The 14,906-nt window shown below is 37.2% G+C and overlaps 4 protein-coding genes across 6 annotated transcripts; 2 read left to right on the top strand and 2 right to left on the bottom strand.

Annotated features, from left to right (window-relative positions):
- Positions 1-283: 283 nt before the first annotated feature.
- LOC140825832 (putative kinase-like protein TMKL1) lies at positions 284-3,524 on the bottom strand. Its single transcript, XM_073187823.1, has 2 exons — positions 1,952-3,524; positions 284-1,298 (listed from the first exon to the last, which is right to left on the bottom strand). The coding sequence occupies exons 1-2, from the start codon at positions 3,459-3,461 to the stop codon at positions 661-663; spliced, it is 2,148 nt and encodes a 715-aa protein (XP_073043924.1). The 5' UTR covers positions 3,462-3,524; the 3' UTR covers positions 284-660.
- Positions 3,525-5,048: 1,524 nt separating this feature from the next.
- Positions 5,049-5,645, top strand: LOC140828695 (uncharacterized). The gene has a single exon (XM_073191617.1). It carries the CDS (start codon positions 5,049-5,051, stop codon positions 5,643-5,645), a length of 597 nt encoding a protein of 198 aa, XP_073047718.1.
- Positions 5,646-8,123: 2,478 nt separating this feature from the next.
- On the top strand, positions 8,124-11,694 carry LOC140825831 (subtilisin-like protease SBT1.8). Its single transcript, XM_073187822.1, has 2 exons — positions 8,124-9,848; positions 10,822-11,694. The coding sequence occupies exons 1-2, from the start codon at positions 8,234-8,236 to the stop codon at positions 11,484-11,486; spliced, it is 2,280 nt and encodes a 759-aa protein (XP_073043923.1). The 5' UTR covers positions 8,124-8,233; the 3' UTR covers positions 11,487-11,694.
- A 246-nt stretch (positions 11,695-11,940) lies between these two features.
- LOC140828130 (guanine nucleotide-binding protein subunit gamma 3-like) lies at positions 11,941-14,265 on the bottom strand. 3 transcript variants are annotated; one of them, XM_073191112.1, is made up of 6 exons: positions 14,041-14,265; positions 13,525-13,791; positions 12,911-12,963; positions 12,746-12,790; positions 12,505-12,555; positions 11,941-12,424 (listed from the first exon to the last, which is right to left on the bottom strand). In XM_073191112.1, the coding sequence occupies exons 2-6, from the start codon at positions 13,666-13,668 to the stop codon at positions 12,118-12,120; spliced, it is 600 nt and encodes a 199-aa protein (XP_073047213.1). In that variant the 5' UTR covers positions 13,669-13,791; positions 14,041-14,265; the 3' UTR covers positions 11,941-12,117. The 3 variants fall into 3 exon arrangements, with proteins under 3 accessions (XP_073047213.1, XP_073047214.1, XP_073047211.1); XM_073191113.1 differs by having other exon boundaries at positions 13,525-13,729; XM_073191110.1 differs by lacking the exon at positions 14,041-14,265 and having other exon boundaries at positions 13,525-13,940.
- Positions 14,266-14,906: the final 641 nt, after the last annotated feature.

Genomic DNA, 14,906 nt, shown 5'->3' with positions numbered 1-14,906 from the left:
AATTTTCATAATAATAAAATTTTATTGTAATATGCAATAATTAAATCAACCAAGAGTACTCCCAACTTCTAATTCGCATCTTTATAAAAATGTCTTATATTGAAACTCTCTTACCATGAAACTGAATTTCGATGTTCAACTTTATTTTCTTAGGAAATGTTACATATTGGCAATAAAAGTTAAAAATTTGCATTTTTATATACAAATGTAAAACATTGAAGGATTTTGTGAAGTCCACATGTACGAGCCTACCCTTCATTCCCCTCACATAATTCAAGTGTCATTCATTTGGCATATTACATCACATGTCAAACTAAAAATTTGAAGGGTCGGTCCTTCACATGATCCTTCAAGATTTTTACCCAACACACATAATAATCTTTCTTCTATTTTTTTTCGAGTTGAGGGAGGATTCGCGGCAATTGACTTCCAAATATGAGATTTCGTCCCAAACTTCATACTCTATCAGACGAGCTATAAGCCATGGACCTTCTCCCTAATATTTTCACCTACGATATTAATGCAGCATCAATATAATATAGATTGCACTTCCTTAAAAGAAGAACCAAAATAAGAAACTCAAGAACATTTACTTTTATACCCCCAACTACATGAAACAACACTTGATGCAATTCACAATTCAATAACAAGAGCTACAGCTCAGAAAGGAGTAACGCTCCCGCTTCTAGTTTCCGCCGGGCTGAACAAAGCAGACCTAGTCCTCGGTCTGTTCTCCTCTAACTGCCTCACGACCTCTTCCATCATAGGCCTAACGGTGGAAACGGGAGCGCAGCATCCCATCGCAAGCTTCAACGCCTGAACCAATCCTTCTTCCATTGGATTTCTTACACCCTTTAAGAGTTCCACGTCAAAAACCTCCATGGTCGTTTCCTCCAAAACTGCTACTTTCACTAGTGAGGGTAAGTCGACAAAATCACCGTTTCTTGTGCTCTTTCCTGGCTTTTTTCCCAACAAAATCTCGAGTAGTAATATCCCAAAAGCATAAACATCGGTTCTTGAATTGCATTTCTTCATCTTCTGTAGTTCTGGCGGTTTGTAACCATCTGCTTTAGCTAGTGCTATTATCTCATCAGCCACGGCTGCAACCATTATCTTGTCCAGTCCAAACTCGTTAAGCCTCGCCACAAAGAAGTCATCTACAAGAACAGTTTTCGATCTCACATTCCCATGAGTGATTGGTGTTTCTAGGCCATGAAGATGACTTAATCCTCTGGCTATTCCCAGTGCAATCTTGTGTCTCCTAGCCCAATTTAGGGTCGGCTTCCCTACTCTAGATTCTAGACATAAACCAAAGATACAAATCTTAGAAATAGTTCAAATCTTTCAATCAATTAATTATCAACAATATCTTACCAATAACAGTGTTACGCATTTGAGAACCTACCCACATAAATATCTTAATTACAAGCTGAGTGCTATCATGGCCTAAACAAGATATCAAACATTACCAAAAAAACAACCACCAGGTGAAGACGAAGTACAAGTTCTCCAGAAATTTGTTTTCGAGTCATCAAATCTTGATATTGGTCAGGAATTGGCGTTGCGACCACGTTAAAATGAAACATCAAGAAGATATTTGTTATATAACTTCTAATGAAGAATTACTCTAACAGTCATCACAGTCTTGATTTTACTTTTCATGAAAATCTCCCCACTGAGGGCCTTCACAAAATTAGTAGAAGTTCAATCCTTGAACTAATCATGCAAGATTCGATTCACATAACATAACATCATTGATTGAATTCTAAAGAAGCTTTACAAATACATGGCACAAATATAAACCATACATAACCATCGTTATACAACTGCAAATCACAATCTAATAGGATTCTACCCACAAATATACACATAGTTGCTACATTTTAACCAACACCCAATACGAAGCATATTTAGTTATCTTTTGAAGCAAAAATTGAATTACAAAACATACCATGTAAGAGATCAGAAAGGGTTTTGCTAGGCAGATAATCATAAATAAGAAGCTTCTCCCCTCGTTTCCCCTGATAGAAAGCTCTCAATGGAATCAAATTCTCGTGACGAACCCTCCCCAACTGCTTGATCACCGGCAAGCAAGAACTCTTATTCTCACAACTCCCTTCTCTCAACAACCTTAAAGCAATCGTTCCTCCATCTGCTAACTTTGCCTTATACACTGTCCCATAACTGGTCTTCTCCATAACTTGCCCTGTAGCATTCAACACATCTTCCAAAGTTAAATGCTCACCACCTTGAAACAAAACCAATTTTCCATCACCGCCAGTTTCACTGCCATTACCGATTTCTTCATCCTCCCCATCTTCAAACTCCTCATCCTCTTCATCCGGATTCCTTCTTTTCCCTTGAAAATAGCCAATCAACAACGAAACCAACACCACGGTACCGGTCAACAAACCAATAACAATCCCAGCTATTGCACCAGAACTCAATCCAGAGCTTCCACCACATTTCCTCAAAGGTGGTCCACAAAGACCTGGACTGTTCCCTTCAAAAACCTCCACACCAAACTTCGATCCCCCAAAAATTGGCAAAACCCCTGTGAAATTATTGTGAGAAAGATTCAATTTTTCCAACTTTAGCCCAGACACACCCTCTGGAATTTCACCAGCAAACATATTGTCCCCAAGATCAAGCTGCTTAAGCCCAAGAAAACCAGTAACGAACTCTGGGAAACTCCCAGTAAACACATTCTTCCCTAAATCAAGAAACTGCAAATTCTTGCATGTGGCATCAGGCAATGCAGGCTCCGGCAGAGAACCGGAGAGAGCATTACCATGAAGCCTAAGAAAAGCGAGGCGGTCACAGAGATTCCAAATCGAAGTTGGCAATGACCCTCCAAGCAAATTATAACTCAAATCAATATCCGACAAAGAATAACTGTAACCAAGCTCTAATGGGATGACCCCAGATATCGAATTCACACTAAGATAAAGACTTTGTAGATTAGTAAACTCCCCAATCTCTCTAGGAATAGTACCAGAAAGATTAGCAGATGGGAGCTGAAGGGAAACTAGATGCAAAAAAGGGTCTTTGTATAAAGAAAGACTAGCCCATTGTGGTGAAGAGAGGTCTGTGCAAAGCAAAAAAGAATCGTTGGTAAAAGCCCATTTGAGGCCTCTCCATTGGCAGAGTGGAACAGTGGTATTCCAAGATTGTAACACCAAGTTCTCTGCAGTTCCTTGCAATGAAGGCTTAATATTCTGCAAAAGCAACTCAACATCTGAAGTAGACTCAGTGAGAGTGATCAGCAGAAGCGAAATGCAGAACAGATGAAGCTTTAGAGCCGCCATTAATGAGGTAAATAAGAAAAGGAAACAAGGAGAAAGAAAAATGCAAGGAAATTCGAAAAGGAGATGGAGGGGGCTCTTTTTTTTTTCAGGTATTTTTGATATTTTCTTCTGGGAAAGCTGGCAGTGTTGACTATGTAGTGAACATATACTCATCTTTAGGCATCACACCAACTCAAGAATTATGATTTTATTGATTCTGCGTGAAAACATTCGATTTCATTTTTAGTTTTTTTTTTATGAAAAAGAAGGAAATAAAAGTGGGAGTGACAGTATTTGATATTTCATTGATATCATTACATTCTACATTTAAAGGTCACAAAAGTTTTTCATCCATCATGATGCCGCTTGTAAAGTTCGGGAGCCTTCCATTTTCACATGCGGCTTACTGTCAGATTTTTTTTCTTTTTAAAAAAATTTGAAACAAACATTATTGATGATTCATTCCGTTGCCTGGTATAGAATTTACAAAGACAGTCAATTTTCATCATCATTAAATTTAGGAATGGAATGCTTAATGTTGTCATATCCTCTTTAGCATTTTCGATATATATATATATACACACACACACACACACACACAATTTTTAGGGAAGAGATAAAACAGCCAGCACAAAGTCAGAGGGTCATGTCGATTGGTTGTGCGCACGCTTAGCATTTCGAATTTCTTTTTTCCCCCGATAAATAAAAGTAATTATTTTTTATACAAGAAAATGAAATTCTGGTAATTAATTTTTATACAAGAAAATCCACTAAATTGATAGGGAATTTTTAAAAATATTATTATCTCCACGTATATATTTTAAAAAACAACGATTTGTTTGTTAATATAGCTCGATGAAATATATTACATTACGTGTTTTTAGCGAAGATGTACCCTTTTTTAAAATAAATATATCAAGAATGTTCGAAATTTGAACGCCCCCTAAAGTCTATGATACAAGAATGGGTTGTGATATGCCAAAAAAAAAAATGAATGGGTTGTGATTACTAAATTTTTTTTTAAAAAAAATTAAAATAAAATGCTAGATCATAAATAAACATAAATATAAACTCTTAAAGATTCGTATTTAAATAACCCTCAAGCTTTTATTGTCGATAAATTTTATTGATTTACAAATATGTGATAAATAATTTTTTTTCGATATGTATATAAACAGATATATCTTTGCAAGTGATGTAGCCAATTAGATTAGATTTTAATATAATATTATAAATATTATTTTGAGTAAAATAAAATGACAATAAAGTAAATTTTTATTCAAAGTTATTGTTTGTGATTTTATTTTATCCTGTTTTGTATTCTTTTATAAATAGTTATAATATGGGAAAGAAAATTTAAAGATGTTTTTACCAAAAATTATCGAGTATTTCTCTTGTAAAACGGTCTCACGGATCTTTATTCGTGAGACGGGTCAATTTTGTCCATATTTACAATAAAAAATAATATTTTTGGCATCAACTAATATTTATTCATGAGTAACTTAAATAGAATATGTGTATCATAAAATTGATATGTGAGACCATTTCATATAAGTTTTTGTGAAAATTATTGCGGATGTTTGGAAAAATACTCCTTTTTGGTATTGTCTGAAAAAAAAACATCGTGATGCTTCCTTTCTTAATTGTGCTTTATATGTGTCAAAGAGATTTAACCAAGAGAAATTTGAATTGTTTGTGATCTTTTGTTGGGCGATCTGGCGGGAAACCTGTTTGCATAAGCATGAAGTCGAGGGTAAGAGCATGCAGTTTAGAGTAGATTGGGTTTATGCATTTCTAGATTCGGTTCGCTATTCCAGATTAGAGTGTGATGTCTCAGTATGTGCCTCACAAACCTCAGCAGATCATTTATGGAAACCGCCTAGCTCTAATTTATTTCGGCTAGATGTTGATGCGGGGTTCGATACCACGCGTAATAAGTTTAGTGTGGGAGCGATAATTAGAGATTCACGGGGAGTAATTAGAGGTGCACATGCTCTTATCATCTGTAATCCTGGTAGTGTCCTTGCAGCTGAAGTCCTGGCTATTCGTTGTGGTATAGATCTTTGTCTACAGGTGGGTGTTTCTTCTGTTTGTATTTTCTCGGATTCCAAGGAAGCGGTTCGTTTAGTACTCAAACCAGATTTGGACATTGGTCCTTGTGGTGCATTGGCTCTTGAAGTTAATTCTATGGTCCTAGTGAATCATTTTGTATCGATCAAGCATATGCATTGTTCCGCCAATTCCGTGGCACACTCTCTTGCTCATAGAGCATTCAATAGCTCATCTGATTTACTTTGGCAAGATGAAAATATTCCATCTTGGCTTTATAGTATTGTAACTCGGGATCTACCGATTTGATGTTATGAATGTTTACTTTTCAAAAAAAAAAAAATTTATTCTCACACGGTGCAAGTGCAAGTATTTATTTATTAGTTTAATATTTAATTATCCGCTATCATATGTAAAATAAATACCAATTCATGGAAATTAAATATAGTGTTTTGTTTCATGCATCCCATTTACTCATGAAGTATAAATTACCAGTTTTGTTTAAAAGTGAAAAAACAACAAGCATGCGAGTGTATGATCATTTACGAGCATTAGCTCGCTTTGTTGATATAATAATTATATCTATTTTGTATAATAATCGAAACTTAGTGCTCGAGCGATTATACATGTTAAAAAATTAAAATCGTTAGTTATTTATTAAGCATCAGGTATTCTCTTATTTCGTTCAGAGATTCATACGTTACCTTTTCTTTGGCTCTAGCCATTTCCGGCATAGGAAAGTGCTAAGGATTGGGGTCAATTATATGATTAACTACTAATTGAAAAATTGGATTTATTTATTATTGTACTTTTCAAATTAGCCATGAAATTTCTACGTACCGAATTCAAGATATGTTTCTTTTCGTATATCGCATGATTTAATCCATATATTCTTGTTCTAAAACAATAATTTATAAAAAAAAATCAAAAATTTATTTATTAAATAAATTATCCTAATTTTCAAAATGGCAATTTTGACTTAAAAAATGCAAGGTCCAGAAACAGTCTAATGGGCCAGCCCATAAGCAAATTGACACGAATCCTAACAACTTATTTTCCAATCACAAAAGGCCTTAAGTACGACCCAACCCAACCCAACCCAACCGCTCTCGATTTTACAATTTTGGCCTAATATATTCTCTTTGTTAAAACAAATAATAAATAAATTCTCAATTTTTATTATTTGGGATGGTCTCCTTTGCATCTACAATTTGGAGGCTGAATTTGGAGGCTGACCCGGCGACTCCAAGTTGTACCGGAGGGAGGAAAAGACCAAAAGGGAGAAAAGAAACAATATATTATCTAAATTAAACTAAAAAATTAACCGTCTCACAAATACGATCCGTGAGACCGTCTCACAAATACGACACGTGAGACCGTCTCACATATGTTTTGCTTTTTATTTTATTTTATTACTTTAATTGTTATACTTGACTCTTTTTAATGATTTAATAATCTATAAGGCAATTTTCTTATTATTAAATTTGGATTGATTTTTTATTGGATAATTATGTACTACCATTTATTATATCGGCTCTTCATAATTTTCAATAATCAATAGCACCTTTATTATTTTCGAGTACGAATATGGTTAGTGGATAGATTATTAAAAGGGGAAAATAAATCTTACGATTGCAAGTATTGCTTAAATGCCTCGATAAAGTTACTTATTTTGCACACCCAGTACGTGCAAGTGGACATTAATATGGAGGGTATAAAAATAAATAAATGGTACATGTTATATCACTAATCTGAAGAAGTTATTATTATAGTTTTTCCGGTTCAGGAATTTTATACTACATTTTGTATAGCTCAATAATGCTCAGATCAAGATCAAGAGAGTGATCGAAACATAAAGTTTGAACTAATGTATTGTATAAATATTTGAGTTCATTATACTACTCGACAGGCAAAGCTCAATCCTACACGTTTTATGAATAAAATGTAATCTCTCACTATTTTTTTAATTACATTTTGATCTTAATTTAAATTAATCAAAATTAATTATAAAAAACTATTATACAAACACACAATATTAGTATAAATTATTTGCAGTGGTTTTTGACTAACTGTTTTTTTATAAAAAATTCTTGTCTTTTTTCCAATTTAAACAAGTACCAAACTCCATACTCGATATTTGACGTCACAAAAATAATATTTTATGCATGTCAAGTCCAATTTATCATGTTAAAACTAAAAGTTAGCAAATTACAATATCAAAATCCAAAATATATTAATTTATAAGGCTAGTTTCTTTTTATCTTATGTGTTATTTTTCTCTATTTGAAAAAACATTCAAATTTTGTTTGAATTAAGTATATGTGAAAGTGAAAGTTCGAAAGCTTACTCGTTCGAAAAATCGAAATTATATATAATTATATTAATAAATATTAAAACATATTAGTCATTCACAGACAATCGAACAAAATAATTTACCTCAAATTTAACTCCAAATAAATCCTATCATGTTCGAATCTAACTCAATTTGATAAAGTCTAATCGAATTTTTTTCGATCCATGACCTTGGACAAGAAACGATGAATATTTTATTATTTTTTCTGCCAAAACCAAATTCTGGAAATCTACGGTCAAGATTAAATCGTAAATTGTTTAGTCCCACTTTTCTCACCTGCACCGGATCCACAGAATAATTGCCAATGCACGTACTCAAAAACAAACCACCCCCACTACCCGCCACACGGATAAGCTGGCAGTGTCATTATCGTAATAAACAAAAACTTGAAGCCTTATTACAACCCATTCCCTGTTTATATTCCCAACACTAGTCCATCTTCTTGCATCTTCTGACGGTCTCTTCCGACTGTCTCTACCAGACAATACACACTGAAAAACCTGAAGGAGTAATCCAAGAATTTCATCTATTTGATTCTGTAACTATGGTGTCTGCGCCTGTAATTTGGTTCTCCGCCATTGCCGTTGTTCTTCAATCATGCATCCTTTTAGTTTCCTCCAAGAAAACATACATTGTCCACATGAAGCACTACCAGAAGCCCGCATCTTATGCCACACACAATGAATGGTATGCTGATCATTTCCAGTTGCTCACTTCCGGCGACCCAGATTCGCTCCTGTACGTTTACGAGTCCGCTTATCACGGGTTTGCCGCCGCCCTGTCCCAGGAGGAGGCTCAGTTACTCAGTCAGTCGGATTCGGTGCTTGGAGTTTTTGAAGATGAGATCTACACTCTTCACACCACGCGTACTCCGGAGTTTCTGGGTCTGGAAACTGATTTCGGGACGTGGGCTGGGCACAGTTTGCAGGAACTGAATAAGGCCTCGCAAGATGTTATTATCGGGGTTCTCGATACCGGAGTTTGGCCGGAATCTAAATCTTTCAGCGATGTGACAATGTCTGATGCGCCGGCGAGGTGGCGCGGTGAGTGTGAGGCGGCGGCTGATTTTGATCCGAAAATCCACTGTAACAAGAAGTTGATTGGTGCCCGGTTCTTCTCCAAAGGTTACGACATGTCAGTCGGGGTGAAGGAATCTCCGTCCCCACGCGATAACGATGGACATGGTACACATACAGCGAGCACCGCAGGCGGGTCTCAGGTGGAGAACGCTAGTCTCTTGGGTTATGCTAGAGGAAATGCCCGTGGGATGGCTACTCATGCCCGATTGGCGGCTTACAAAGTGTGCTGGAAATCGGGTTGTCTTGGTTCCGACATACTTGCTGCCATGGACCGTGCTATTCTCGATGGGGTTGATGTGCTGTCTTTGTCTCTGGGCGGTGGATCTGCAACTTACTTCCGCGACACCATTGCTATTGGTGCCTTCGCAGCCATGGAGAAAGGTATTTTAGTCTCGTGTTCGGCAGGAAACAGTGGGCCCGCGAAAGCTTCTCTTGCAAATGTTGCGCCATGGATCATGACTGTTGGAGCTGGCACAATTGACAGGGATTTCCCAGCTTTTGCCACATTTGGCAATGGCCAGAAATATACAGGGGTGTCATTGTACAGTGGGGGAGGAATGGGGAATGATTTAGTGGAATTGATATACGATAAAGGCAGCAATGGCTCCAGCAATTTGTGCTTGCCGGGGTCTCTGGACCCATCAATGGTGCGTGGAAAGGTGGTGCTTTGCGACCGAGGGATCAGCGCTCGAGTGGAGAAGGGGGCAGTGGTGAGAGGCGCAGGAGGGATTGGAATGATACTGGCAAACACGGCGGCGAGTGGAGAGGAGCTGGTGGCTGACAGCCACTTGTTACCTGCGATGGCGGTGGGGAGAAAATTGGGCGACGTGATGAGGCAGTACGTGCAGACGGAAAGGAAACCGAGGGTAGTTCTGAGCTTCGGCGGGACGGTGGTGGACGTGAAGCCGTCGCCGGTGGTGGCGGCTTTCAGTTCGAGGGGGCCCAACATGGTGACTCCGGAGATCTTGAAGCCAGACGTGATCGGGCCTGGCGTGAATATCTTGGCAGGTTGGTCTCAGGCTGTGGGGCCCACTGGGCTGGAGAAGGACAACAGGAAGACTATGTTCAACATCATGTCTGGTAAGAATCAATGGTCTTAACGTCTACATTTCAAATAAATTCTCATATCTCACTGTGCTTTTTTACCTAAATCAGTTACATTATTATAAGAAACGAGATTAAACATAAAGCAACAGTAAATAGCGATTATTCCTTTAATGACAAAAGACCATACTAATAATTGCTTAATCTCGAAATGTCACTACTATGCTTCAAGTTTTCTACAACCTAATTCTTGTTAGTATTTAGTTTGTCTACCACAAATAAGTTATGAAAGCTCGTGACGTATATTTTCTTGGAAAAATAATGTCCAACATTCCTGCAATAATTTGTTATTCTAAAGAGTGGTTAGAGAAAGCCCTTTTTGAGCCATGCTTGGAAAGCTCGTATCTTGAATTATTAATTGATATAATTATTCCACTGATAGATATGATATTGGATTTTGAATTATAATAATAATTAGCAGTGTGGATGATAAACTAATAGAAATTACACAAATAATTTGTGGGTTGTTGGGCCCACTACTGGATAAAGAATCCAAATCATAGAGTAGAGTGAGCTGTAAAGGGGGTGTTTGGTGGATTTTTGAAATTGTGTTGGTCGTTTTCTTGCCAAGACAGTCCACGAAAATAGTTGAGCTTTCACATTATTACAGTTAAAAGCATATTTGAAATCGCACGTATTATTTTAAGTTTTGAACTGTTCTAACCACCCAACTCATCCCCCACCTCCAGTTATCTTACCGGCCGGCCTTGCCCGAATTTGGCGATCTCTCCTTTACCTTGGTGTGACTTAGCGGTTCAATTGGCCGTTTTTATATGTCGTTTTTTTACATATCACCCAGATTTTGGAATCTTTCTTGTACTCAACACTTGGGGCGTAGTTGGAACGTATGAATGAGTTATAAATTGAATGAACATTCCAGAACTTATTCCAAAACATATGATTGGTATATTCCAGAACTGGTAATGATAATGGTGATTATAATGGGCAGGTACATCCATGTCTTGCCCCCACATAAGTGGACTAGCTGCGTTATTGAAAGCAGCGCATCCGGAATGGAGCCCGAGTGCCATCAAATCCTCTCTGATGACAACGGCCTACACGCTGGACAACACCGAATCCCCTCTCCGTGATGCTGCCGACTACTCACTTTCTACTCCGTGGGCATATGGAGCCGGCCATGTTGACCCCCACAAGGCCCTATCTCCAGGGCTCGTATACGATGCCACCCCAGAAGATTACATAGCATTCCTCTGTTCTTTGGATTACTCTATTTCCATGGTGCAGATTTTTGTAAAGCGTTCAAACGTCACTTGTGCCAGGAAATTTCGCGACCCTGGCCAGCTCAACTATCCTTCCTTCTCAGTGTTGTTTAGGAAGTCGAGGGTGGTTCGATACACCCGGGAACTGACCAATGTGGGAGCTGCAGGTTCTGTTTACACAGTTTCTGTCGATGCACCCTCTACGGTTTCGGTTAGTGTGAAGCCGTCGACTCTCGTTTTTTCGAAGGTGGGTGATAAGCAACGGTACACAGTCACATTTGTGTCGCAGAAGGGCCTACACCCGCTGGCTCGAAGTGCGTTTGGGTCCATTTCTTGGAGCAACTCACAGCATCAAGTGAAAAGCCCGGTTGCTTTCTCTTGGACGCAATTATGAGATTGTTTACTTTTTAATCACCACCCTTTGCAGAATCTCCAGACATAATATTTGCATTCTGCAAAGGATTCTTGTGTATTGGTAAAGTTAAACAGTTGACGGGCATAGATGTGATGGTTTTTAATTTACTGAATTCAGGACCAAACAAAATAACTCAAGCTCATGTTTTCTTTTAGTTATTATTATCAAGAATCCAAATTCACAAGAATCTGATTATGGTGAAAAGATTCACGAAGAAGATGATGTTGTTCCCCCATGGATGCCGCGTTTTGGGTTAAAATTTTAAACGTGAGTAGCGTCCGCGCTCCGTAAGCGCGGATTAAAATTTTAAACGTGAGTAGCGTCCGCGCTCCGTAAGCGCGGATTGAGGTATTCTTGCAAACTCTTTTTTTTTAAAATTAATTTTGAAATTATAATTTAAAATTTTAAATTATTTTTAAAAAAACCCCAAAATTATCCCAAGTTTTCCAGTCCCTTCAAAGACATCCCTAAACAAAACATTGAGATCATTATCTATTAATTACATAAATTTCAAGTTTCGGCAAATCGTGCATCTCACATCAAGTGTTGATGGCTCTAAGGGTAAAGATTCAAGAAACTGAAACTTTGCATTACACGATTTCAATGTGCTTTAATAGCAGAAGTAGCTAGGGTAGCAGCAGTTTTTGTAACAAGAACAAAAATTTACCTCGAGACACTTGGGAGAAGCACTACATTTGATACAGGAGCAAGAGCACGTTATACATGAACGGAACTTGGGAATACACCAGCTCCAGCAGCACTTGGACTTGTTAAGGCGTTCTGTAGTCAAGCAGGAGCCACAGGTGAATTTAGGCACTCGGCAGGTCACACATAGGCCGCTGCAACCACACTTGCTGCATGGTGGTATCTCGGGATCGGTTGTGCAGATCCCAGAGATATTGAAACAAGATACTCCACTGCATGAAGACGGATATTTTGATCACTAATGACTTGAGTTCAAAGGGAATATCGCACAAAATTAAAGAAGATAAAGTACCACAGCCATTTTCCGAAGCCATGAGGTCTGCGAATTTCCTTGGTTCGGCTTCTGTAGATAAAACACAAAGCTAAGAAACATATAAAATGTAAACAAAATGATTAGCAGGGGCTGATGCAGCTCGGCGCGCAAGGTTGAGCGTCCGAGTAAATTTCGCAACGAGAACTTGTAGTTTTCGAAAAAGCATCCGAAATTTCGATACTTTTGGTCAGCCCCTGAATTAATTGGCGTCTATTCTTACGTAGGCATAAGAGGATCTGCATTTGATGTGACGAATTCCACAATCCTGCCAGGTCGAAAGATAGTCATTTAACCCGGATCGGGATCAAGATGGTTGCAAGATTGTATGAAATTTAGACACCTGAAAATTATGAGTAGATAATATGTTGTGGAATAAATAACATACTCTTTACATGATCTTGAAGCTTGCTGAAACCCATCGGCAGACTTCAACTCTTCCTGCTTCGCCCAAAATTTTTATTAAACCAAAATGACTGTAGTGTCTCCATATGTATGTGCAGGAGAAACATACAGAGAGAACTAAAATTTTATTGTACATGCAAATTTCACCGAATGTAAAGTATAAAGTCGATTTTACGTTGACAAACCATGCAGCTAAACCGGTTAAAGTTTAACACAGATTGGGATTTAGTCACCGTATCAAAATTTAGCTCTTTAACTTTTCCAAAAATGTATGTGCAGGAGCAACATCCAGACTGACGTATTAGCACCGAATGATCAAAATTTAAACATATTAGTTATTTAAAGATTAACTTTGCCAAACACGATCGTAAACTCAAGGGTCTATTCTTTTCCAAAGCCACTACAAATGACAGGGTTTTCTATCTTTCCAAACAATTAACTGTCGATATCACGCCGAAAGGAAACAAGTGTACTAAAGATGAATATTCCATAATAGGATTTTCGCCCATTTATTGTAGTTATAGAATTAATTCTGAAACCAAATTGTACACAATTTAAGTGTTAAGTATATGTATAATTATATTATAGTCATCTAACCTCAAGAGAGCCAATTTCCTTCTCCAGCATCTGAATCTTGGCCAACACCCGCCGCTTCCCATATAAATCCGGATACTCAGGCGGCGACTTAGGCCTCGGCGGCGGAAGTGCCGACACCAAACCACTGCCACTTAAACCCTCCATTTCTCCACTAAAATCAAAACTTCTTATATCTCAATGCTTCCTCATCATGTTGGCCATCAATCTTTCATAAAACCCGGAATTGAATGAATCATAGATAAGAAAGACGAACGAACAATAATGGAACTGAAATGTAAAACAGAAGCATCGAATGAAGTGAAGACGGGAAAGACCGAAGAAATAACTACTGAGCTCCGACACAGCCGGAACAAAAGCTACACACACACACACACACGCAAAGATACTACAGTACAAAGTACGCATCGATGATCCACGCAGGCTCGTTAGCAGTTGCATGGATTTAGTCAGGAAACAGTTAAAGAAAACAGTAAACCCACAAGTTTTTACTATGAAAAAGGATAAAACGGGGAGTACCTACAGGGAAAAGAGTGCTTTTTCTTGAATCACTGATGCGATTATACTTTTGACAGAGAAGGCAGTGAAAAAGGCTGCAAAGACTTTGTTATCGGGAGAAAGGTGGAGGCAGAAACAAAGCTTTAGTTGAAGCAAAGTGCAAATGTCACTTTCTTCTTCTCACACAGTTGGTGTGTGTAAATGTATTGAAGGTATTGCAGAGTTTTACAGGTAATGGCAGAACAGAAGCTCGACACACTGGTTCATGTATCTAATCTAATCAAAGCCAAATTTTTTATTATGAAAAAAGGTAAAATTCTGGGCGTGCTTTCCATCCAATCATACGAGTGTTTGTCGTTACTAGTATATATATATATATTTTTTGGTTATAAAAAAATTAGTTTTATGTATTTTTTAAATACTTGATATAAATTTTATTTAATTTTATTAAAATCTAAATGTTAATGTGATGTTAATTCGATTTTTACAAAAAATATTAAAATAATAAATTAATATTATAATCAATTATTTATTACATTTCTTATTTTGACTTTTTCAATTTTGTTTTCAAATTCTATTTTACAAATATTCCCTAATTTGAGAAGAAGTATTTAAATTTCATTGATTTCACATTAATTGACAGAATTTTAAATTTATTTCTTATAAAGTTGTTTCATTTCAATAGTAATTATAAATGATTTCAAATACACCAAATATATATTATGTTTCTAAAATCAAATTAATCAAGCAAGTGCAACCTTACCTTTTCAAAACAATCCCATAATTGAAATTAATTAAGCAAATAATTCGAAAAAAAAACTGAATTTCAGGAAAAGGGAGGAATATTCGAGATTGGCTTGTTATTAGAATCCCGACAGTTACAAACT

This window comes from Primulina eburnea, chromosome 3 (genome assembly GCF_022965805.1).
Source record: "Primulina eburnea isolate SZY01 chromosome 3, ASM2296580v1, whole genome shotgun sequence".
Classification (NCBI taxonomy): domain Eukaryota; kingdom Viridiplantae; phylum Streptophyta; class Magnoliopsida; order Lamiales; family Gesneriaceae; genus Primulina; species Primulina eburnea.
The sequence above is the reverse complement of the archived record's forward strand: the minus strand, read 5'-3'. Positions and strand labels throughout refer to the sequence as shown.